At 35.9% G+C, this 24,498-nt stretch overlaps 1 protein-coding gene across 18 annotated transcripts in view; it reads right to left on the bottom strand.

Moving 5' to 3' along the window:
- Positions 1-409: 409 nt before the first annotated feature.
- The window catches only part of LOC137250152 (succinate--CoA ligase [ADP/GDP-forming] subunit alpha, mitochondrial-like), a 158,897-nt gene continuing 134,808 nt past the window's right edge, over positions 410-24,498 (bottom strand). For 13 of the 18 annotated variants that reach the window (XR_010952797.1, XR_010952795.1, XR_010952794.1 and 10 more), the window contains 5 exons: positions 20,498-20,609; positions 17,696-18,203; positions 17,182-17,590; positions 16,437-17,119; positions 11,827-13,075 (listed from right to left, as the gene is read on the bottom strand). Coding sequence is in view for 2 of the 18 variants with exons in the window: in XM_067782516.1 (XP_067638617.1) it covers positions 3,864-4,485; positions 20,498-20,609 (734 nt within the window). In the remaining 16 variants the exon portion in view is untranslated. Of the gene's footprint in view, positions 922-983; positions 2,375-3,642; positions 4,486-11,826; positions 13,076-16,436; positions 17,120-17,181; positions 17,591-17,695; positions 18,204-20,497; positions 20,610-24,498 lie in introns of those variants that run through there. The other 5 variants (XR_010952799.1, XM_067782519.1, XM_067782518.1 and 2 more) reach the window with 5 other exon arrangements.

The raw sequence follows: 24,498 nt of genomic DNA on the forward strand, positions 1-24,498 counted from the left end.
TTCATCACAAATATTTATAGTCAAAATACTTTTTTGTTATACATTGCATTTAAATTGCTTTAAAAATCTTTGCAAACTTTGTGCGATTGTTAAATATTATTTTAATTAGAGCATAAAAAACTTATATTAGTAACGTAGGAAAAAAATTAGAATTATTTCAGTTGAGTTCATTACAAATATTTATATTCAAAATACTTTTTTGTTATACATCTAGTTTATAAATTTTTGGTTAAAAATTATTGACAAATTCGTTGTAATTAGATCGCTTTAAAAATCTTTACAAACTTTGTGCGATTGTTGAATATTATTTTAATTAGAGCATAAAAAGCTTAGATTAGTAACGTAGGAAAAAACTTAGAATTATTTCAGGTAAGTTCATCACAAATATTTATAGTCAAAATACTTTTTTGTTATACATTGCATTTAAATTGCTTTAAAAATCTTTGCAAACTTTGTGCGATTGTTAAATATTATTTTAATTAGAGCATAAAAAGCTTAGATTAGTAACGTAGGAAAAAAGTTAGAATTATTTCAGTTAAGTTCATTACAAATATTTATATCAAAATACTTTTTCCTTATACATCTAGTTTATAAATTTTTGGTTAAAAATTATTGACAAATTTGTTGCATTTAAATTGCTTTAAAAATCTTTGCAAACTTTGTGCGATTGTTGAATATTATTTTAATTAGGCATAAAAAGCTTAGAATAGGAACGTAGGAAAAAACTTAGAATTATTAGGTTCTTATATAGTTTTTAATTAAGATTATTTCAGTGTGTCTTGTTCGTTTGTTGTATGTAGGTTGTTGCAGAGCTGGATTTATTGGTCAGATACCGCCTTTGTTTATGCCGGTTGTGGCTCAGCGTTAAACACCGTCTCATGTTGTCTTCGAAGTCGATCCTGCCTGGCAGCTTGAAAACGTCTAAATTAATAGGAATGGACAATGTAAGTAATGACATTTTAAAACAATTTAAATTACATTACCAAAAAGTACGCTGTTCACGAGTTTCAGTTTAGATAAAGATCGTTTGCTATGTACTCCGTCCCAGTTAAAATTGAAAGGAACGTTGTCAGAGAAAAGTTTTCTATTACTCCAATAATGTCTGATGATGCACCTTTCAGCATAAAGATATATGATTTCTAAATGAAAACCACCAATTTAAGTTATGAAACACAATTAAAAATATTCAAATCATTGATAATCATCTGAGTCCAACTTTTTCTCAATGTCATAAACTGAATCCAGCGATGTTAGTGGCATAACGATAGAGAGCTCGGTGTGAGTATCATTTTCCGTTTCTCCGCTGATACAGCATACTATTTTGTGCGTTTTCTTAATCAAAACTTTTGAGTCGCGCATGACTTTATGTTGAGCCATGACTTCTGCCAATTCTGGAAGCTGAAATGATAGCATAAATAAGAATTAAAGAGAATCAAGGTATTACGGCTACAATTACTAGTGTTTCACAAATAACAGTTCAATATTTCACTATGCACATTTTCTTCAATCTTAGTCAATCTAAATTCCAGGTCGATATGCTTCTGTAATATTGTTTGTAGTATCGCCATTATATTTTCATTTGTTGTAGGGAATGTTCCTTCGTTGGTTAAGGAAGTAGCCGCATTATTCAAAACGGTACTCGTTGTATTTAAGGAGGAGTGAAAGGACGCGCTGTGTTGTGCTACATCGATCAAATCGGCGTTGCTGAATCGGAATTGGAGGGAGGTACATCAATCAATTGGTTGTGTGTTTGGTTGGTACTAGAGCTGGATGAATTATTGAAATTGTTGTTTATAGCTTTTGAGCTAGATGGAAACGGTTCGCTGTGTAGTGCTACAACGACCAAATGGCCATTTGTTGCATTGAAGCCCTTTGACAAGTAAAACTTTCGGAATTTTGGCATATATGGTTCGCTGGTTGTGGCGCTAGACGGATTACGGAGATTGGCGTTCTTTGCATATAATTTAGATGGAAACGGTTCGCTGTGTTGTGCTACATCCACGAAATGGGGATTTGTTGCAATAGAATTCGAAGCAAATTCATCGATCAAATTGGCATTTACTTTGCCCTTCACCAGCTTTACCTTTTTAATTCTTAGTTGGTTGGCTGTAGAGCCAGACAAACTATGCAAATTGGTGTTATTTGCATATAATTGAGATGGAAACGGTTCGCTTTGTTGTGCTACATCCACGAAATAGGGGTCCGTTGCATTGGGAGCGGAGGGAAGTACATCTACCATATCCTTGGATGTTTGGTTGGTAGTAGAGCCGGAGATATTTAAAAAGGAGTTGCTTTTCCTATTCGGAGTAGAGGTATACATATCTATGTCTTCTTCAAATATGTTCTGGCTCGCCATTCTTTCTGATCATATGTTCTCCATGCAAAAAAAGAAATACAATTACGAGTAGCATTTATAGTAATTTGTTTGAAAATATATGAAGAGGCCCTCACTGTAGGGTTGTTATTATTTGTATTTAATTTGTGTTTAAGTTACTTTTAACTTTGTAATTTTTAAATTTTTATATCAAGAAGATATTATCTATGTGAATATTCATATTAATAAAAATAATAAAGCATACTACACTCACCAAAACGTAACATTTCATTCATATGTGAATTCGAGTAAATTGATAAAGTTAATTTTACCATTGATGCCTTATGAAAGCTTCTTACGAATATAATATATTTTCCAAAATAAACATTTTGGAAATGTTACGTTTTGGTGTGGACCTCCGCATGTCATCAAATTGGAGCAAGCGATAATATAAGAATATTAGTTAGAAAATTTGTGAAAAAGGTTATGAAGTAAGGGTATGAGAAGATATTTATTTTCAAAAGGCATACAAAAATACTTATGTTCAATATCTTCACAGGAAATTTCAAGTCTCATTTCATCCAACCTACTTCCAACCAATATACCAAGGGCTGAAAGTGACTCAAGTGGTGCTTCGTAATAATTATCGACTTTTAGAAATGCGTTCGCTATTACCACGTCCTTTCCCGATTCGTTTATTGTTTCTATTATTTTTATTGGACCTGTCCCCTTACTAAAGAAATATGAGTCCTCTTTTTTTGGATCAATAATAAGAGAAGCATATTTTGATGTTTTTTTATTTCTAGGCATTTTCTCTCCTGAAGGCGAAAATAAAGTTGCTGCAAAATTTGATTGGGCTTTTTTATCAACTTTTTCAGAAATTGCAGAAAGTTTTCAAATTTGTATGCAGAGAATTGATCCAAAGTCCCATTATCCCTGGCACACGCAGGCAAATGCAACAAACAGTGGATGTTAAAGCTAATTAAATCGTCACCGTAAATTTCGCCAAAGAGGTTGACAAACTCGTCTAACATTTCTTGTACAACATTGGCTTCGGTTTCGCAAAATGTTCCACACGAAAGTATTCGTATGCTGGCATGTAAAAGAAGGAAATGATAATATAAATTATCATCAATGCAACCTTTTAAAACAAATTTCCCAGAATAAAGTAAAAACTGTCTGTACTCTGTTGATTTCCAGTTTTTATTTTTAAGTAAGTTATTTTTATGTAAGTTATTGTCAAGTCTGTTCTTAAAGGACAAGTCGGTTCGCAACTCACATATCTGTTTTGAGAATGACAATCTTGTTCCTATACGTTCTCACACCTCGCAACACTTAGGACAACTGTGTTTTCCGCTATGTCCTTGTACTCCAGAAATAAAAGCTCGTGCGGGTGAATCGCATATAAATAGATGAACATCAAACCGTTTCAAATCGGGGAATGAGCCTACTTTCAAGCCATTTATCCTTAATTGATTAACTTCCTCCGCGAAGTCTTTCAAAAAGCCGTTTGTGTTTGTGGGTTTTTGTTTTCCTGAAAAACACGTGATCAAAAAAGGACGCTCAATTGATTCAACGACAATTGACTAGGAAACAACCTTGACTCGAAGTAGGACTGAATGCCATAGTATGTAAACTCACCACCGAGAATATTCTGTACTTCCACACTATTTTTGGGTGTTTCAAAAATTGTCTGTGCCGACAGCGGCGGATCTTTCACCCCAATAATTAATAAGGTCCGAACGAGATCATTTAATGCTTCTTGGGTAATATTATGTCGCATGGCCCATGACTTTATATAATACAATTTTTCTGCAGTCGAAAGTTCAGAAGGGAAGCTGTCGAACGTATTCTCAGCATCTGTTGCACATTCAGAAGATTCCTGACGGCAGAAAGAGCTTTCGGAGGTGGTGTCCAACACATCTGTCGCAACTGCATTAAAATCAGCATCTGGCCGAGCAAATTTTGAAATATTGGCATATTCGGCTACACTGCGCTTAAATTCTTGATTTTCTTGACTGCCAAGCTTATAAAACGTTCTTCTCTTCATATTTCTTACCTTATATAGGACACGTTCAGAAACACTAAAATAGCGCGGACCCAAACACGCGAGCGTAAAAATTCTGCTTCCACTGCTGATATACTTAACCTTTTCCAAAGTATATGCTTGCCTAAATATTGAATAAAAAATGTAAATGTTAGCCAAATCACTGTCTAGGGACGACCCTGCTTAGAAAAAATTTTGAAACTAATTGAAAAAACTTGTTTATAAATTTTTGATTTTTTAGACTCAACTTTATGGAGTTGAATAAATTATAAACCATGACCCAGAGTCTCTCAGACCAGGGATGTCAGCTCAGTGGGTTTTACGGATATGAATCTGGTATGTTCTGATACACGAATATTCTGGTACTACCCCGACACACTCAGAAAAAAACTTCTCCCGATTGAAGAAAAACTGGAATGAAATGGCGCTTAAGAAATGAATCCTCATTTGCATGGCCAAAATTTCTTTTGTCATACCCGAAAAATGGAAAATGGCCAAGGTGGCCCCGCTACTAAAGCCTGGAAAACCAGCTAACATAGGAGTGTCGTATCGTCTGATATCTCTCCTATCGCCAGTAGCAAAGACGCTTGGAGCCATTTTGCTCCCCTACTTCCAAGCAAATTTGCAGCTAGCCTGTCATCAGCATTGCTTCAGAAAACTCCATAGCACCACCACCGCGCTATGCCGGGAATTCCCCGGTGAATCCAGTACTCAAAGAAAAGTACCCAAAATTTGTGGAAGAGGAACGCATACTCTTGTCACTCTTGCTCAACTTCGTTCTGGATACTGTAACAGGTTAAACTCTTACCTATCCAGAATCAACCCCGACATACAAAATGTATGCCCCGCTTGCAATGTGTCCCCACACGACACCAACCATCTCTTTAATTGTAATGTGGAACCAACGCCTCTAACACCCCTTTCATTTTGGTCCACCCCTGTTGAAACAGCAAGTTTCCTTGGACTCCCGTTAGAGGATATTGATGACAATTTGTGATCGGTTGCGGCTGTTAGGTGGGGCGAAGCACTGCTACAACAACAACAACAACAACGTGATTTCGAGCAGCTAATGTATATTTGACACACAACAAGTAGGGCTGCGATGTGTGCGAGGTTGGAAAGGACGTGATTCCAAGCTACCCACCCAAATCATTGCGTATTTAAGGTAGTCAGCAGATATTTTTTTATTACGTGGAGTGAGTCACACGTATCAATGTTTTTATAGGGCTTATTGAAGTCAGTACACAGACAACGAAGAGGTTTGAATTTCAAAATTCGATCTGCATTTTTTTATATGAAGCGGTTGGAAATGCCTAGATGGTCTAAAGGGAACATTAAATAAAATTTTACTAAGCAGAAAACGGCTATTTACCATCCATCTAATAAGTTTTACTATAAATATCACGTGGTATCTCCCTACGACTCCGTAACGTAGGGAGCTGAATAAGTTTTAAACGGCAGGAGTAGGGGGGAAGAATCATTGCGGGGTCCCACGGTAAGTCCCTTAGCGCAAAAATCAGGAATTGCTTTTGAGCCGGCTCTAATTTGTCGCAGTGCGTCTGGAACGAGGGTTTCAGATTATCGAAGCGTATTCTAATATTGGCCGCACCAAAGATATAAAGAGAGTTTTAGTGTTATACTTATGGATCATCTAATTCTTTAGACCATAGTTTGACGAACGCCAAAATCCCTTTGGCTCTGTTCACGCAATCTTATATGTGGAATTTAAAGTCAAGTATAGGGTCCATCGTAACGCCAAGGTCTACAAACCTAATGACTTGGTTAATTGTGCAATCATGAATCATTTACTCGTATGATTGGTATGATTTTCTTGTAAAGCACATGAACTTTCACTTCGGCAGGTTTGGTGGCATTACATTTACACTACACTAACCGACTAAGCTATTCAGATCCGATTTTAGATTTGATCTATCCGCAGGTGAGATAAAAGGTATAAGAAGTTTGACATCATCAGCGTACAATAACGGCTTGAAACGTCACTTGAAACTTACATAGAAAATCAAAATTCAACAGACTTCTAATCACTCTTTTCACAGACGCAGAACAGATAACATATACTGAAGGAGCAAAATTTTGTAAGCAGCAAATCAGCATCAACATAACGGACTAAAAAAAATTTCTTTCTCGAGTGAAGCGGCGAATTTTTGTTTTATAAAATTAACTTTAGTTGTTTTAAAAGTTAGTTTATGTGTTAAAAAGTAATGTTTGTATGCCTTGTCTAACTGGTGAGTCTTTTTATGTTTTTAATATTGTTATGGTCCACTTGGGAGAGTCACCCTTGGAACGTACCAGTTGGCTGGTGATAGGGAAAAAGGCAGGATTCAACCTCACTCATGTCTGTCTGGGGTGGTTAAAGCAAATTTTTTGCCATCTTTCAGTGAGTTTTACAGCTCCTGCTTACGCTCAATTCTCACGGGAATGCTCTGCATCATTGAGAGACTTGAGAGGCAGATGTCGTGAAATTTTCGCACACGTGAAATGTGATAAGCAGATGTCGCCGCTGTTTTTCATTTAACTCATACGGCGAAAGGCTAAGCAGCGACATCTATTTTTGAAAAAGTAGGTATATTAAAGGCCGCGTTGCCAACCTAAAAAGAAGTAATTAACAAATTATCTGGCTCACAAATTGAACCAGACTTCTATCAGGATTTATCTGGCTCAAATCGTTGTTCTTACATTTACATGCAAAATTATTTATCTGGCTCAGGATTTTGCCACCGGATGATAGCTTTTGTTAATTTTGCGCAGGTGGCATCGCGAAATAATCCAATGGTGTGGAAAAATTCCCAATAACGGCAACCACCATGGCGTAACTATACAAGGTGACAGCTGACTTGTAGTTTCATACGAATTGACACATTAACCTTCAGCGCAGTACGATTTTGACATTAGTCCATCGGTTCAACAAAACGAAATATATCGAACTTTTAATGATGGCTGCAGGATTGTCACCGCCATTGTGAATGATAACAAATTGTGATATCTTCTGCATAGACGTCAAAATTCCAAAGGGATTGGATCACCTGATTTGTAATTGACTATCGCTGTCTCATTCTGTATCTCTTTCTATCAACCGCTAAAGATAGGCGCCGCCATATTGAACACCCTGTCAAAACGCTAAAAAGTAGCCATATTGAACATCCTGTCAGGCAGTTGACAGATAAGGTAACACACTTAGTTATCATTCACAATGGTCACCGCGACTACCACCTTGTACGGTTCTGCCATGGCAACCACAGTTAAATCATGCGATTTAAAGGCTCCGTTCCACTGCGCAGTCGCAATAATAGCATGGAATTTGGCTAGAATGGCAAGGGTGGTTGGCGATGAAAAAAGAAGGAAAAAAAATCGTAAGAAGCAGTAAAAGGCGCGGTCCGCAATAGCTTGAGAAAAACGTAGTCAGACAGTTCACTAAAATAGTGGAAAACATCTAAATTTACAATTTTATTCTAATAAGAAAATTAGCTTCAAATAAATGTAATAAACACTAAAATATATCATAGTGGAAAATGCAGAATGTGTGCGAATACAACCGAAGCGAGAATATGCTACATAAATTAGGAAAAATGAAAAATTAAGATATCTGCCATACATTTTCTGAATGTGTAATGATATCTTGAGAAAAGAACCAAGTCAACTTCGAAGACGAAGGTGGTGGTGGCGGCCATTAAAGAATTCGTGAGATGTGTTTATTCGCTGGGAATCGTCAAAACAAGAACGTAGTTAGCAGAGGGATTGGTGGTATATGTAACACAGTTGGATTACATAGTTCAAGGAAATATCTGGCCGCAATTTATTGACTCCGGAAGAAGAAAAAATTTAATTATTTTTAAAAGGGACTGATTTTATATTAAAATTTTATCTTAAAGCTTAACTCTTATTGAAAACGTGCAGAATCAACTTTTGAAGCAAGGCAAGCCTTAAGAAAGTTCAGGAAGGAAATGCTGAGCGCTTAAGATCCTATTAAAGATGTTTACCATACATAATTGTATGGTTTATGTATTTAGAAAATTAATAGTGAACATGCCACAGCAAAACCAACTCCTGGTGAGTCAGCAAAAGCAACAATTACTGTAGCAACAGCCAATGAATTGAATCGGCAATATCAGCAACGCGACTACGAGCACAGCCACTGTAGGGTTCTTATTATTTTTATTTAACTTTGTATTAGTTACTTTGAACTTTGTAATTTTTTAAATGTATTATCAATATTTTAAGTTTCAATATTGATTTTTCAATTTTCAAAAATTTTCTCTGTTGTGAAAAATAAAGAAGAATTTGACGCATACATTTAGGCGTTTTAAAAAATATAATTTAAAGTTTTTTAATAATATAAAAACATGGTGGGGGCGTTATACAACAAAATTACAATAGTAAAATTGAACCCATTGCATTCTTTTCTAAAAAACTTTCTCCAACTGAAATTAAATATAGTGCTTTTGATAGGGAGTTATTGGCGATTTACTTAAATATAAAACATTTTAGATATCTTTTGGAAGGACGGCAATTTACAGTTTATACTGACCATAAACCTTTGACTACTGCTTTAAATTCAAAAACAGAACGAAGTCCTAGACAAACGAGACACTTGGAATTTATAGCACAATTTACTGATGGCATACAATACATTAAAGGAGAATCCAATGTTGTAGCAGATACGCTATCTAGAGCTTTTGAGGTTAATGCAATATATAAAACAGAACTGAATTTTAAAATTTTACAAACTGAACAACAAAAAGATGATAACTTAAATCAACTTGTATCTGATTCTCAATATCTAAATTTAAAACTAATTAGTATTCCCATTTTAAATTTTAATATTTGGTGTGAAATTTCAGGAGAAACTCCTAGGCCATTTGTACCGAGTAATTTGCGAAAGACAGTATTTGATATTTTACATGGAATAGCACATCCGGGTACAAGAGCTACATGACGGCTCATAGTTAAAAAATATTATTGGCCTAATATGAATAAGGATATTAATATTTGGTCAAAAGAGTGTCTTAATTGTCAAAAGTCCGAAGTTTATCGTCATACAAAATCCCCTTTTGCAAAATTCAAATTCCCAAGAATAGATTTGAACACATTCATTTAGATATAGTTGGACCATTACCTATTTCAAAAGGACATCGCTATATTTTAACGATTATTGAAAGATTTACCCGTTGGCCTGAGGCATATGCATTAAAAGATATTTCAGCAACTACAATTTCAAATAAGTTTTTTAGAGAATGTATTTCTCAGTTTGGATTTCCGTTAAAGATAACAACTGATCAAGGTAGCCAATTTACATCGAAATTGTTTCCAGAGATAACTAAATTACTTGGTAGTCACCAAATTACAACATCCGCATATCACCCTCAAGGAAATGGTATGGTTGAAAGGTTTCATAGACAATTAAAGACTACTATAATAGCTAGAGAGGACACAAATAATTGGTATAACGAGTTACATGTCCTATTACTTGGTTTGCGATCTATTTACAAAGAAGACATTTCGGCTACACCAGCGGAAATGGTTTTCGGTCAGAATTTATGTTTGTCAGGGGAACTTGTTGTGCCATCAGCTAAAAATTTCTCATCAACTGAAGTTTTAAGTAATTTACGTGAACATTTTCGAAATGTTAGATCAAATTTAAGTCTTCATAAAGATGCTGATACTGGAATTTATGTTCCAAAAGATCTTCAAACTTGTAAATTAGCATTTGTTCGAGCCATTAATAAACATTCATTACAACAACCATATGAAGGACCTTACAAAATTGTGGAAAAAGACCAAAAATGTTTTAAACTTTAAATAGATAATAATATTAAAACTATTCCTATTGATAGATTAAAACCTGCAATAATTGAAACAACAGACACAAACAACACCAAGAATTTACATAAAAAGAAGGTTACATTCAATTTGTTTAATGATAAATTTTCTTGAAGGGGGAGTAATGTAGGGTTCTTATTATTTTTATTTAACTTTGTATTTTAGTTACCTTGAACTTCGTAATTTTTTAAATGTATTATCAATATTTTAAGTTTCAATATTGATTTTTCAATTTTCAAAAATTTTCTTTGTTGTGAAAAATAAAGAAGAATTTGACTCATACATTTAGGCGTTTTAAAAATATAATTTAAAGTTTTTTAATAATATAGAAACATGGTTTCAATTAATACAACCACCACCAACGGCGCCAACCACCATCGCGGTGCCCACAACAACCACTTCGACCGCGTAACCACAACCGCAACCCCATCGGCAGCGCCAACCAAACGCGCCACATCCACCAGGCTTACCACAAGCACCAGCTTCAACAAAAACAGCAGGGCCGCTAAACATAGGCCTGCTGCAATACCACCAGCGTTAACAACAACAACAGCAGGGCCGCCAAACATAGGCCTGCTGCAACAGCACCAGATATAGCAACAACAGCAGGGCCGCCGAATATAGGCCTGCTGCAACAGTGCCTACATCAACATTTGAAACCTGGTGAGTTCGTTCCGGATACGGAAAACACAATTTTTCTGTTTACCTTAAGTTTAATGAATTTATATTAGATTTCTGAATTAACACCATCTTAAATATACCTAAATGTAGGTACATGCAACATCAAAAAAAAGGGGAAATACTTGATATCGATATTAGAGTTGGGTCGTTTCGTTCTGAACTTGTTCAGATGACCGGGTCTCTCAACTGAATAAGTGAACTAGATCTTCGATTTCGGTTCTAATGGTTCTTTTAGTTCGTGTGTTCCTTTGGTCCGTTTTGTCTAATGGCGTTCTTTCTCACTTCTCGTTCACGAACATTGTAAATTCATACATACATACGCAGGAATTCTGAGCACGAATGTCAATGAGGCCACCTACACTAGATAGGTGTGGTATTCTTTGTGTGTAGCATTGCTGCAACAATATATGTATGAACTAGTTATGGAAAACATCTTTTGTAAAAAACTAATTACATTTCTTAAACTTGAAAGGATCATATTTACAATTTGTGTCTGTGTTCTTCCAATTTCCTGGATCATCCGAAAGGTGTAACTTCTTTTTTTTGAAGTTAATTAACCATATATGTATATATTACTTATTTACTCATAACCCCCTGCTAACCATGAGTGGATAAAAAATCGGGTAATCGTATACTGACGATATCCAAAAAATTGGATAATAAGTTGGATAATTTTGTTCGGCGAGGCGCCGATATTATCCATGGTGAAATGGGATATTTCGTGTACGTGTGATCTTCCATCTCTGTCGCACTCATTCAGAACCGCCATATCAAAAACGAATAGCTGAACTGCTCTCAAAATGTCATTTTAAAGAGGCTGCATACTTTTATGCGCTCCAGAGTTGCCAGCCCGATGATCAAATAACCTATAATGCGAATTGAAAATACCTAAAAAATTCAAAAAACCCCACAAAATAACCAAAAACCGCCCACAAAATGCCCAAAATTTTTCATTCTATGCTTTTATTAAGAAAATATGGTTTTCAATTTAAAAACACAACAAATAAATTTTAAGGGAATATGAATAATTTAGATGTATGCATATTTTAGATATTTACAATAAAAAATATTAACAAAAATTCCTTTTAATTCATTCATCTCTGTATTAATACATTTCATTTTTCTTTTGGTTAGTGTTACGTTTGAGTTTTGATTTTGATTTAAAATTAAAATAAATATTTTTTCTTACTTATAATATAGATTTAATTTAATTAGTTATCATTGGCTTAAAAACTAAACTTTCAATTGAATTTAACATATACTCTTACTTTCAAAATTTAGTTATAATAATTTAAGAAAAGTTTTTTATTGAATTAAAAATAAAAATACAAATTTAAACGCCGCAGGTTAACATAATGGTGTCATCCACAAAATCCCCAACGTCCTTGTTCTTCCACTTTCGGCATATTTGTCACAGTTTAGACCTCCTTTTTTGAATTGTTACCTATTCAGTAATAAAAAAATTTTGTTAAACTTCATTAATTTTAGTAGCAATACTATAAAAAATAAGGAATTTAAGTGAAAAAGTCACGTTCCTTACAATATTACATTATTTGATCTGAAATTCGCAAAATTCTCGAAATATTATTTAATTGGCTCTATGAAAGCAATTGGATTACCTTTCTTTTGATGCAGGTTAACATTTAAAATTCCTTAAGGATCATCAAAAAAAATTACTTTCCTTGCAACTTTACATTATTTGCTCTGACTACATATTAATGTTTCCGAATTTCGCAATATTTAATTGGCTATAAGGAATTTTCCATCAAAAGAAAAGTAATTGAATTGCCATTCTTTTGATGCATTTTAACATTTAAAATTCCTTAAGGATCATCCAAAAAAATACTTTCCTTGCAACTTTACACTATTTGCTCTGACTACATATTAATGTTTGCGAAATTCGCAATATTTTCCAAAAAATATTTAATTGGCTATAAGGAATTTTCCATCAAAAGAAAAGTAATTGAATTACATTTCTTTTGATGTATGTTAACATTTAGAGTTCCTTAAGGATAATCTAAAAAAAATTACTTTCCATCTAAAAAAAACTACAACTTTACATTATTTACCCTGACAACTTATCCAATAATTTAAATAACTTTCCTTAAGTGAAACAGTCTCCAAACCACTCTGTCACTCACTGCATTTAACATGGGTCGATGCTCCGTTCTTCTCCAGGGCTTTCTTGAACTTGCCTGTAAAAAATTAAGGACATTAAAATTAAGATCATTAAAAACACTTGATCAGCCAAATCATGACTTTTGCATCAAAAGTTCCACTATAAATTTATTCACATCGAACAAGTAGCAAAATAACTTGATAATCAGGTCGATATTAATACAGAAAATTTTCATTGCATTACAATAATTTGAGGAAATCTTTTAGGTGGAACTTGTGATCACATTGAAGTTAAAATTTGGGTTATAAAGCTAGCGTTTAAGTGTACTGAATGTCCTGAATGCGATGTGTCCCCACATGACACCCACCATCTTTTCAATTGTAATGTGAAAACTACGCATCTAACACTATTCTCCCATGGTCCATACCTGTTGAGACTACCATTTTCCTTTGCCTCCCGTTATAGGACTTTGATGACAATTTGTGAATGGCCGTGCTCATTGAATGGGCGAAGCATAGTTAACATAACTACAACATGATCCTAGAAGTATCCATAGTGGTTCTGCGTTGGCGTTCGCCTGAAGACCGCTTAAAAAAATCACCCTTAGTCTAACATCGAATTGGGAATCAAAATAAAAACCTGAAACCTTTCAGCATTTGTGTGTATACAGCAAAATCAAACCAATTAGAAAAACCACTTGCAAAAGTCATTTCTAGCTCAAATCCATGTGAAACCCCAAAAAGTTGGAATGGGGTGAAGCACTGTTAACACAACAAAATACATTTTGGATAAAACAATGACAAAATAATTGACTATTTGCTGTTTCAGCAGTTTGTTTATTATTTTGCCATAACAGCTGATTTGAGCAATCTTACCTCGTGTTCCAATGGTACATGAACCAGATACGGATAGAGATTTAACAAGCAAATGCAACAACAATGTACCATTGGCACACGAGGTTAGTGTTCTCGTAGGCAAGGTGCAGACGAGGCTACGCGTCATCCACGCGTACACGATATTTCATGAAGCTACAATTCCTCTACGCTTGAAGATCTGCATAAGTAGCTACTTCCAAGCGTCGCTAAAAATGAAAAATATTTCTAAAAAAAATTAAACAAATTAATTTATGCTGTATAAAACAAAAGTTGATTGTGTATTAAATTAAAATCGAAAGTTTTCACCGCCGCGCATAAGTGAAAAAAAGAACTTTAGCAAGTTTGCAAACGAAAAATTGTAAACATCTTCTTCTTGCTCTTTTCTAGCCGTATTTACGCTTAGCGACCAAAATTACTGTACGGCTAGCTACACATGAAACTTTCATGCTTTGTCGCTTTCATGCAGCTGACGCCTCGTACGCAGCTCTTCATCCAAGTACGTGTGTTCGACATCAAAGCGTACAGATTTCGCCTTCAGCGTCTATGAAGCGTAGCCTCGTGTGCACCTTGCCTTAATCAGATTATGCTACGCTTCACATTTTTACAAACTTTTGTGCTGTGCTTCTGTTGCTATAAAGATATAGTGAAAACTTTCCCTTTTAATTTTATATACAATCAACTTTTGTATAATTGCAATTATACGGTATAAATTAATTTGTTTATTTTTTTTAGAAATATTTTTTTTTTGTAGTGACGCATATCTTGAAGCGTAGAAGAATTGTACCTACATGAAATATCGTGTACGCGTGGATGACGCGTAGCCTTATGTGCACCTTGCCTAAGTGCGCATAATCCCCTGATAATTCACGAAACACACTTTGGGCTTATTGGGGTAAACGCAATATTTTTGAGGATGGTAATTTACAAGCGATCAGCTGCAAGCAGCAAACAATTCAACTTCAAGAGAATCCAAGTTGTTTATTTTGTATAAAAATGTTAAATAAATAAAATTGTTACGTTTATTTAATACGGAGGCCCCGAAAGTGTTGGCGTTAAGTATGTTACCCCAAGAAAATACTGTGATGTCATTTATTTGATCCTGTTGACAAACAAAGAATGTGGACATACATATTAAAAGATACTGTTTGTGAATTAATTTAGGTAATTCTATACAACAGCATGAACCTATAAATACAAGTCCAAAAATATCGGAAGATGTATCAAAAGATGCGTCTTGGAGCCAGAATGGGAATCCAAAAACGGAAAACAAAAATTGTGAGTTGTTCAAAAGATGGTAATTCTATACGAAAGCATGACACTCTTAATACACGTCCAATAAACGCTGGCCGGTCCCCCAAAGGGGTGCAATCAAAATTTAGTCCGTGCAAAATCCCTTTGTACACAAAATTATTTCCTGTGTACACCAACATTACAACAACCACACAAAAAGTTGCAATTTCTTTTGCAAGTATCTCTTCACAGACTCAAAATTTGTGTTTTTATATTCGCGTTTCTGGGTCCAAGACGCATATTTTGATACATCTCCCGATATTTTTGGACGTTTATTTAGGGTTTGGTTGTTGTTGTAGCACTGATTTATTTAGAGTATATAGAAACACCTAAATTAACATACATATCTTTAAATATGTCCACATTCTTTTTCTTTGCCAACAAGATCATAAACAAATGACACCATTGTATCTGCTTGTTACCCCAAGCGGACTAACACTTTCGAGGGTGGTATAAAAAGGCCAGCGTTTCCTCCCGTATTAAATAAGCGGAACATAATAGCTATTTATTTCAAGAGGTGTCAAGAGGCGCCTTTGAACTCAGAACAACGAATCTGAAAGAGGAAATTGAAAATTTTATATCTGTGCAGAGATATTTTTAGTTAAAGTTGGCATTTTTCATGTGATTATTGTAATGTTGTTGTTCACAGGAAAACATTTTATGTACGAAAGGAATTTGCACTGATTTAATTTTGATTCCACCTCCTTGGTGGTAATTTTTTATAAGCGCGGCCGAAGGCCAAAATTCTATGGATCACTCCGCAGGTTTCGGAGGGAGCAGGGGTCATTTTTCGGGTTTTCGTTAATACATTTTGGGTAACTGCAAATATCTCTGCACAGATATAAAATTTTCAATTTCCGCTTTCAGATTCGTTGTTCTGAGTTCAAAGCGCTTCTATTGACACCTCTCCCGATATATTTTGACTCGTTTTAGCAGTTGTGTGCTAAAGAAAAGAATTACCCACAAAAATTGTGCCACCAAACATATGTATAACTACATACCCATATTATGGTGATGAAAAACAAAGTCAGTCCTGCGTTGGACGGACAAAACTTCAACTAATTTGGCTATCACCATAATACCCGCATTTACTCAGAATCATTCATATTATGACGACACCAAACAATATTCCTGATCCCTGTCAGGTCCATAATATGTAACACTGATTTGGTATCTTCATAATAAGGGTAAGTTCTGCAATATATTTCCAAACTTGAACTGCTACAACAACAAAAAAGTTAGTTATACTAAAATACCTAAACATTTACTTACCTCGGATAATCCAACGTGGAAGTGGCGTCTTGGAGAAGCCCTTTTGTGGCTGATGAAAGCTGGAAATTTTTTTTTTGAACGTTCGCCCGTTTTTCTTTAGCGAATCCCGAATTATTGCGCTAACATAATGTCGCAAACTTTTCTGTTATATTTTTTTTTTTTTTTTAATGTTCTTACTCACTTGAACACTTGTAAAATTCATTTTTATTAAATTCTTTCGCAATGAGACGCGTTTTGCTTAAAAAAATTTACATAAATGGTGGCAAAATCTGTAGTATCTTATTGTTTCATTCCTACATCATACTACTGTTTCATTCGCACATCTTAGAGATTTACCACAATTATGAAAAATGTCCCACAAATGTGAGTTGGTGTTAGTTGTGTCCAAAAAGAAATTGAGATAGTGTTGGTTTTTGAGGTGAAAATAGCAAAATGTGGTTAGCCATGGTTAGCAGGGTACATTTAAATATACCTACACCAGGCATTGCTGCATACTTATGTATATAGTTTTTAATCAAGATTATTTCAGTGTGTCTTGTCCGTTTGTTGTATGTAGGTTTATGCTGTTGCAGAGCTGGATTTATTGGTCAGATACCGCCTTTGTTTATGCCGGTTGTGGCTCAGCGTTAAACACCGTCTCATGTTGTCTTCGAAGTCGATCCTGCCTTGCAGTTTGAAAACGGCTAAATTAATAGGAATGGACAATGTAAGTAATGACGTTTTAAAACAATTTAAATTACACTACCAAAAAGTACGCTGTTCACGAGTTTCAGTTTAGATAAAGATCGTTTGCCATGTATTCCGTCCCAGTTAAAATTGAAAAGAACGTTGTCAGAGAAAAGTTTTCTCATTACTCCAATAATGTCTGATGATGCACCTTTCAGCATAAAGATATATGATTTCTAAATGAAAACCACCAATTTAAGTTATGAAACACAATTAAAAATATTCAAATCATTGATAATCATCTGAGTCCAACTTTTTCTCAATGTCATAAACTGAATCCAGCGATGTTAGTGGCATAACGATAGAGAGCTCGGTGTGAGTATCATTTTCCGTTTCTCCGCTGATACAGCATACTATTTTGTGCGTTTTCTTAATCAGAACTTTCGAGTCACGCATGACTTTATGTTGAGCCATGACTTCTGCCAATTCTGGAAGCTCAACAGATAGCATAAATAATAATTAAAGAGAATCAAGGTATTGCGGCTACAATTACTAGGGTTTCACAAATAACAGTTCAATATTTCACTATGCACCTTTTCTTCAATCTTAGTAAATCTAAATTCCAGGTCGATATGCTTCTGTAATATTGTTTGTAGTATCGCCATTATATTTTCGTTTGTTGTAGGGAATGTTCCTTCGTTGGTTAAGGAAGTAGCCGCATTATTCAAAACGGTACTCGTTGTATTTAAGGAGGAGTGAAAGGACGCGCTGTGTTGTGCTACATCGATGAAATCGGCGTTTGCTGAATGGGAATTGGAGGGAGGTACATCAATCAATTGGTTGTGTGTTTGGTTGATACTAGAGCTGGATGAATTATTGAAATTGTTGTTTATAGCTTTTGAGCTAGATGGAAACGGTTCGCTGTGTAGTGCTACATCCACGAAATAGGGGTACGTTGCATTGGGAGCGGAGGGAAGTACATCTAGTAGTAGAGCCGGAGATATTTAAAAAGGAGTTGCTTTTCCTATTCGGAGTAGAGGTATGCATATCTATGTCTTCTTCAAATATGTCCTGGCTCGCCATTCTTTCTGATCGTATGTTCTCCATGCAAAAAAAGAAATACAATTACGAGTAGCATTTATAGTAATTTGTTTGAAAATATATGAGGAGGTCCTCACTGTAGGGTTGTTATTATTTTTATTTAACTTTGTGTTTAAGTTACTTTGAACTTTATAATTTTTAAATTTTTACATCAAGAAGATATTATCTATGTGAATATTCATATTAATAAAAAATAATAAAGCATACTACACTCACCAAAACGTAACATTTCATTCATATGTGAATTCGAGTAAATTGATAAAGTTAATTTTACCATTGATGCCTTATGAAAGCTTCTTACGAATATAATATATTTTCCAAAATAAACATTTTGGAAATGTTACGTTTTGGTGTGGACCTCCGCATGTCATCAAATTGGAGCAAGCGATAATATAAGAATATTAGTTAGACAATTTGTGAAAAAGGTTATGAAGTAAGGGTATGAGAAGATATTTATTTTCAAAAGGAATACAAAAATACTTATGTTCAATATCTACCCAGGAAATTTCAAGTCTCATTTCATCCAACCTACTTCCAACCAATATACCAAGGGCTGAAAGTGACTCAAGTGGTGCTTCGTAATAATTATCGACTTTTAGAAATGCGTTCGCTACTACCACGTCCTTTCCCGATTCGTTTATTGTTTCTATTATTTTTATTGGACCTGTCCCCTTACTAAAGAAATATGAATCCTTCTCTTTTTTTGGATCAATAATAAGAGAACCATATTTTGATGTTTTTTTATTTCTAGGCATTTTCTCTCCTGAAGGCGAAAATAAAGTTGCTGCAAAATTTGATTGGGCTTTTTTATCAACTTTTTCAGGAATTGCATAAAGTTTTCAAATTTGTATGCAGAGAATTGATCCAAAGTCCCATTATCCCTGGCACACGCAGGCAAATGCAACAAACAGTGGATGTTAAAGCTAATTAAATCGTCACCGTAAATTTCACCAAAAAGGTTGACAAACTCGTCTAACATTTCTTGTACAACATTGGTTTCGGTTTCGCAAAATGTTCCACAAGAAAGTATTCGTATGCTGGCATGTGAAAGAAGGAAATGATAATACAAATTATCATCAACGCAACCTTTTAAAACAAATATCTCAGAATAAAGTAAAAACTGTCTGTACTCTGTTGATTTCCAGTTTTTATTTTCTTCTAAATTTCTGCAAACTCTTCCGAATTCTGAAGGGACGTAGAAAGGTATATAGTCAAACCTTGTATTAATTTCAGCAATGTTTCCTTTGTTAACCAATTGCTGAAGCAGTTTTTTTGTCACGCCTAGATCAACAAGATGCATTGGATCTAGGGGGAATTGGGATACCATACGAAAGTTTGCTGCCTCAAGCACACTTTGTTGTTGTAAGTTATGATGTTCCTTGTCAAGTCTGTTCTTAAAGGAAAAGTTGGTTCGCAACTCACATATCTGTTTTGAGAATGACAATCTTGTTCCTATACGTTCTCCCACTTGGCAAAACTTAACACAACTGTGTTTTCCGCTATGTCCTTGTACTCCAGAAATAAAAGCTCGTGCGGGTGAATCGCATATAAATAGATGAACATCAAACCGTTTCAAATCGGGGAATGAGCCTATTTCAAGCCATTTATCCTTAATTGCCTAACTTCTTCTGCGAAGTCTTTCAAAAAGCCGTTTGGTTTGTGGGTTTTTGTTTTCCTGAAAAACACGCAATCAAAAAAGAACGCTCAATTGGATCACCGACAATTGATCCTAGAATCGGCCATAGCACTCTCTTCGAACTTTGAAATGGTTTGAGACCATCAACTCCCACATCTATTAATACTTGTGTAGTGTTTTTTAGACTAGGAAACAACCTTGACTCGAAGTAGGACTGAATGCCATAGTATGCAAACTCACCACCGAGAATATTCTGTACTTCTACACTATTTTTGGGTGTCTCAAGAATTGTCTGTGCCGACAGCGGCAGATCTTTCACCCCAATAATTAATAAGGTCCGAACGAGATCATTTAATGCTTCTTGGGTAATATTATGTCGCGTGGCCCATGACTTTATATAATACCATTTTTCTGCAGTCGAAAGTTCAGAAGGGAAGCAGTCGAACGTATTCTCAGCATCTGTTGCACATTCAGAAGATTCCTGACGGCAGAAAGAGCTTTCGGATGTGGTGTCCCACACATCTGTCGCAACTGCATTAAAATCAGCATCTGGCCGAGCAAATTTTTAAATATTGGCATATTCGGCTACACTTCGCTTAAATTCTTGATTTTCTTGACTGCAAAGCTTATAAAACTTTCTTCTCTTCATATTTCTTACCTGATATAGGACACGTTCAGAAATACCAAAATAGCGCGGACCCAAACACGCGAGCGTAAAAATTCTGCTTCCACTGCTGATATACTTAACCTTTTCCAAAGTATATGCTTGCCTAAATATTGAATAAAAAATGTAAATGTTAGCCAAATCACTGTCTAGGGGCGACCCTGCTTAGAAAAACTTTTGAAACTAATTGAAAAGACTTGTTTCTAAATTTTAGATTTTTTCAGACTCAACTTTATGGAGTTCAATAAATTATAAACCATGTCCCAGAGCCTCTCACACCAGGGATGTCAGCTCAGTGGGTTTTACGTTTATGAATCTGGTATGTTCTGATACACGAATACTCTGGTACTACCCCGACACACTCAGAAAAAAACTTCTCCCGATTGAAGAAAAACTGGAATGAAATGGCGCTTAAGAAATTATTCCACATTCGCATGGCCAAAATTTCTTTTGTCATACCCGAAAAATGGAAAATGGCCAAGGTGGTCCCGCTACTAAAGCCTGGAAAACCAGCTAACATAGGAGAGTCGTATCGTTCGATATCTCTCCTATCGACAGTAGCAAAGACGCTTGAAGCCATTTTGCTCCCCTACTTCCAAGCAAATTTGCAGCTAGCCTGTCATCAGCATGGCTTCAGAAAACTCCATAGCACCACCACCGCGCATTGCGGTTTAAATCAAAACCCCCACCATAGAACAGTACTCGTAGCGCTAGACCTATCAAAAACTTTTGATACGGTCAACCATGGCACCATGGTACTGTAAGACCTGGAAGGGTCTACCCTTCCCCCATGTCTTAAAAGGTGGGCCTCAAATTATCTGGGTTGTCGGCAGGCATCGGTGCAATTCAGAAACGAAACATCAAAGCCAAGAAGAAGTAAACAAGGGGTGCCACAGGGTGGTGTCCTATCCCCACTTTTGTTTAATTTCTACATATCTAAGCTACCTTCACCACCAGAAGGAGTCACTATCGCTTCATACGCCGATGACTGCACAATAACGGCCACAGGCCCAGGCCCACAGATCGATGAGCTCTGCAACAGAATAAACGGCTACCTCCATGATCTCTCCAGTTTTTTCGCCTCGCGAAACCTGGCATTATCACCGACTAAATCTTCCGCGACCTTATTTACAACATGGACGTCCCAAATGTCGACCATTTTGAACATCCACGTCGATGGTATCCTACACCCCAAAATCTTGGGTGTGACGTTTGATCAGGATCTACATTTTGGTGAGCACGCAGCCGCAATTGTTCCGAAAATCCAGAGCAGTAATAAATCCTCAAATCCCTTGCTGACAGTACCTGGGGAAAAGATAAAGAAACGCTCATTACTACATACAAAGCAATTGGCCAGCCGTTTACGTGCTACGCGTCACCCATATGGTCGCCAAGCCTAAAAATTACCCACTGGAGGAAGCTACAGGCCTGCCAAAATACTGCTCTCAGAATCGTCACGGGCTGTCTTCTTATGTCCCCAGAACACCACCTACATAATTAGGCGAGAATACTCCCTATCAGGGAGAGAAATGAGATGCTAACCAAGCAGTTCCTGTTGAATACCCAGAAACATGGGCATCCAAACAGACATCATACAGCATACAAACAGACAGATGAGCCAACACCGCATAGGGGCTTAAGGAGTCATCTCCGTAAGCATTTTGGGGAAATACGGCACCTGAGAACCCAGCCGTTTGAAGCAAAAAAACACAAGCAGGTCCTTGGTGAACTCCACAAACAGGCGTCGGACCGTTATGCCGGGAATTCCCCGGTGAATCCAGTACTCAAAGAAAAGTACCCAAAACTTGTGGAAGAGGAACGCATACTCCCCAGGGAAACGCGTGTCACTCTTGCGCAACTTCGTTCTGGATACTGTAACAGGTTAAACTCTTACCTATCCAGAATCAACCCGACATACAAAATGTATGCCCCGCTTGCAATGTGTCCCCACACGACACCTACCATCTCTTTAATTGTAATATGGAACCAACGCCTCTAACACCCCTTTATTTTATGGTCCACCCCTGTTGAAACAGCAAGTTTCCTTGGACTTCCGTTAGAGGATATTGATGACAATTTGTGATCGGTTGCGGCTGTTAGGTGGGGCGAAGCACTGCTACAACAACAACAACAACGTGATTTCGAGCAGCTTATGTATATTTGACACACAACAAGTAGAGCTGCGATGTGTGCGAGGTTGGAAAGGACGTGATTCCAAGCCACCCACCCAAATCATTGCGTATTTAAGGTAGTCAGCAGATATTTTTTTATACCTGGAGTGAGTCACAGGTATCAATGTTTTTATAGGGCTTATTGAAGTCAGTACACAGACAACGAAGAGGTTTGAATTTCAAAATTCGATCTGCATTTTCTTATATGAAGCGGTTGAAAATGCCTAGATGGTCTAAAGGGAACATTACATAAAATTTTACTAAGCAGAAAACGGCTATTTACCATCCCTCTAATAAGTTTTACTACAAATAACACATGTGGTATCTCCCTACGACTCCGTAACGTAGGGAGCTGAATAAGTTTTAAACGGCAGGAGTAGGGAGGAAGAATCCTTGCGGGGTCCCACGGTAAGTCCCTTAGCGCAAAAATCAAGAATTGCTTTTGAACCGACTCTAATTTGTCGCAGTGCGTCTGGAACGAGGGTTCCAGATTATCGAAGCGTATTCTAATATTGGCCGCACCAAAGATATAAAGAGAGTTTTAGTGTTATACCTATGGATCATCTAATTCTTTAGACCATAGTTTGACGAACGCCAAAATCCCTTTGGCCCTGTTCACGCGATCTTATATGTGGAATTTAAAGTCAAGTTTAGGGTCCATCGTAACGCTAATGTCTACAAACCTAATGACTAGGTTAATTGTGCAATCATGAATCATATACTCGTAGGATTGGTATAATTTTCTTGTAAAGCACATGAACTTTCACTTCGGCAGGTTTGGTGACATTATATTTACACTACACTAACCGACTAAGCTATTGAGATCCGATTTTAGATTTGATCTATCCACAGGTGAGATAATAGGTATAAGAAGTTTGACATAATCAGCGTACAATAGCGGCTTGCAGTACTCCAAAACATTTGGAAGGTCGTTAATGAACAGGAGAAACAGCACTGGACCGAGGTGGCTGCCTTGAGGAACACCAGAAGTAACATTCCATTCAATTCAATGAGGACGACGTGCGACCTTTTGCTAACCAGTTTTTGTAGAATATACATCGACTGACACTACCATCACCTCCACCTTAGTTAAACACCCCTACCACCCCTACCTTTTCATGTGCCAGTCACGACCTACTTTCAGCTCACAAAAATAAAGATCCGTTTGTCGCACCATCTGTGGACGTATGTAATATTTGTATAGTGCCAGAGAAAGCTTTAAGACGAGTTCCCTATTGGAAATGCAAAATTAAGTTTAATAATAAATAAAATTTTTCAAAATACAAGTGATGCATTCTTCAATAGTATCACGGACGATCGCATAGCCATCGAAAATTTATTTAGCAATGACATCTTTAATAATCACTGGACACAGCTGTGTAAGGAAGTAATAAGTTTTTATTTGGATATTCGTTTGTTTTTTGAAACGAAAAAAAGCACGGACGAAAAAGAGTATGTTAGAAAAAAATTTACAAAATTGATATTATTTCAACACCAATAGCAGCCAGTAAGTACTGGACTCATATTTTGTTTACTTCATTAAAAATTTACATCATTAAAAAACTCAAAACGCTTAAATAAATGCGTGTTGGGATGTATGTATAAGTATATTTTTATAAATTTATATTTGAATTTTTTTCATTTCAAAAATATGAATTCTTCGCCTTGTTTTTTTTACTATTTATTTGAATAATGTACTTTGTATAGCTGCAGCCCATGTTTAAATAATAATTACATCAAGCCTTGTATTGTATTTGTTGGCCTTTTCATTGTTTAATCAACTGAACTGAGATTTTATAACAATTAGTATGCAGAAGTTGGGTA

Source organism: Eurosta solidaginis, chromosome 4 (genome assembly GCF_040869045.1).
Source record: "Eurosta solidaginis isolate ZX-2024a chromosome 4, ASM4086904v1, whole genome shotgun sequence".
Taxonomy (NCBI): domain Eukaryota; kingdom Metazoa; phylum Arthropoda; class Insecta; order Diptera; family Tephritidae; genus Eurosta; species Eurosta solidaginis.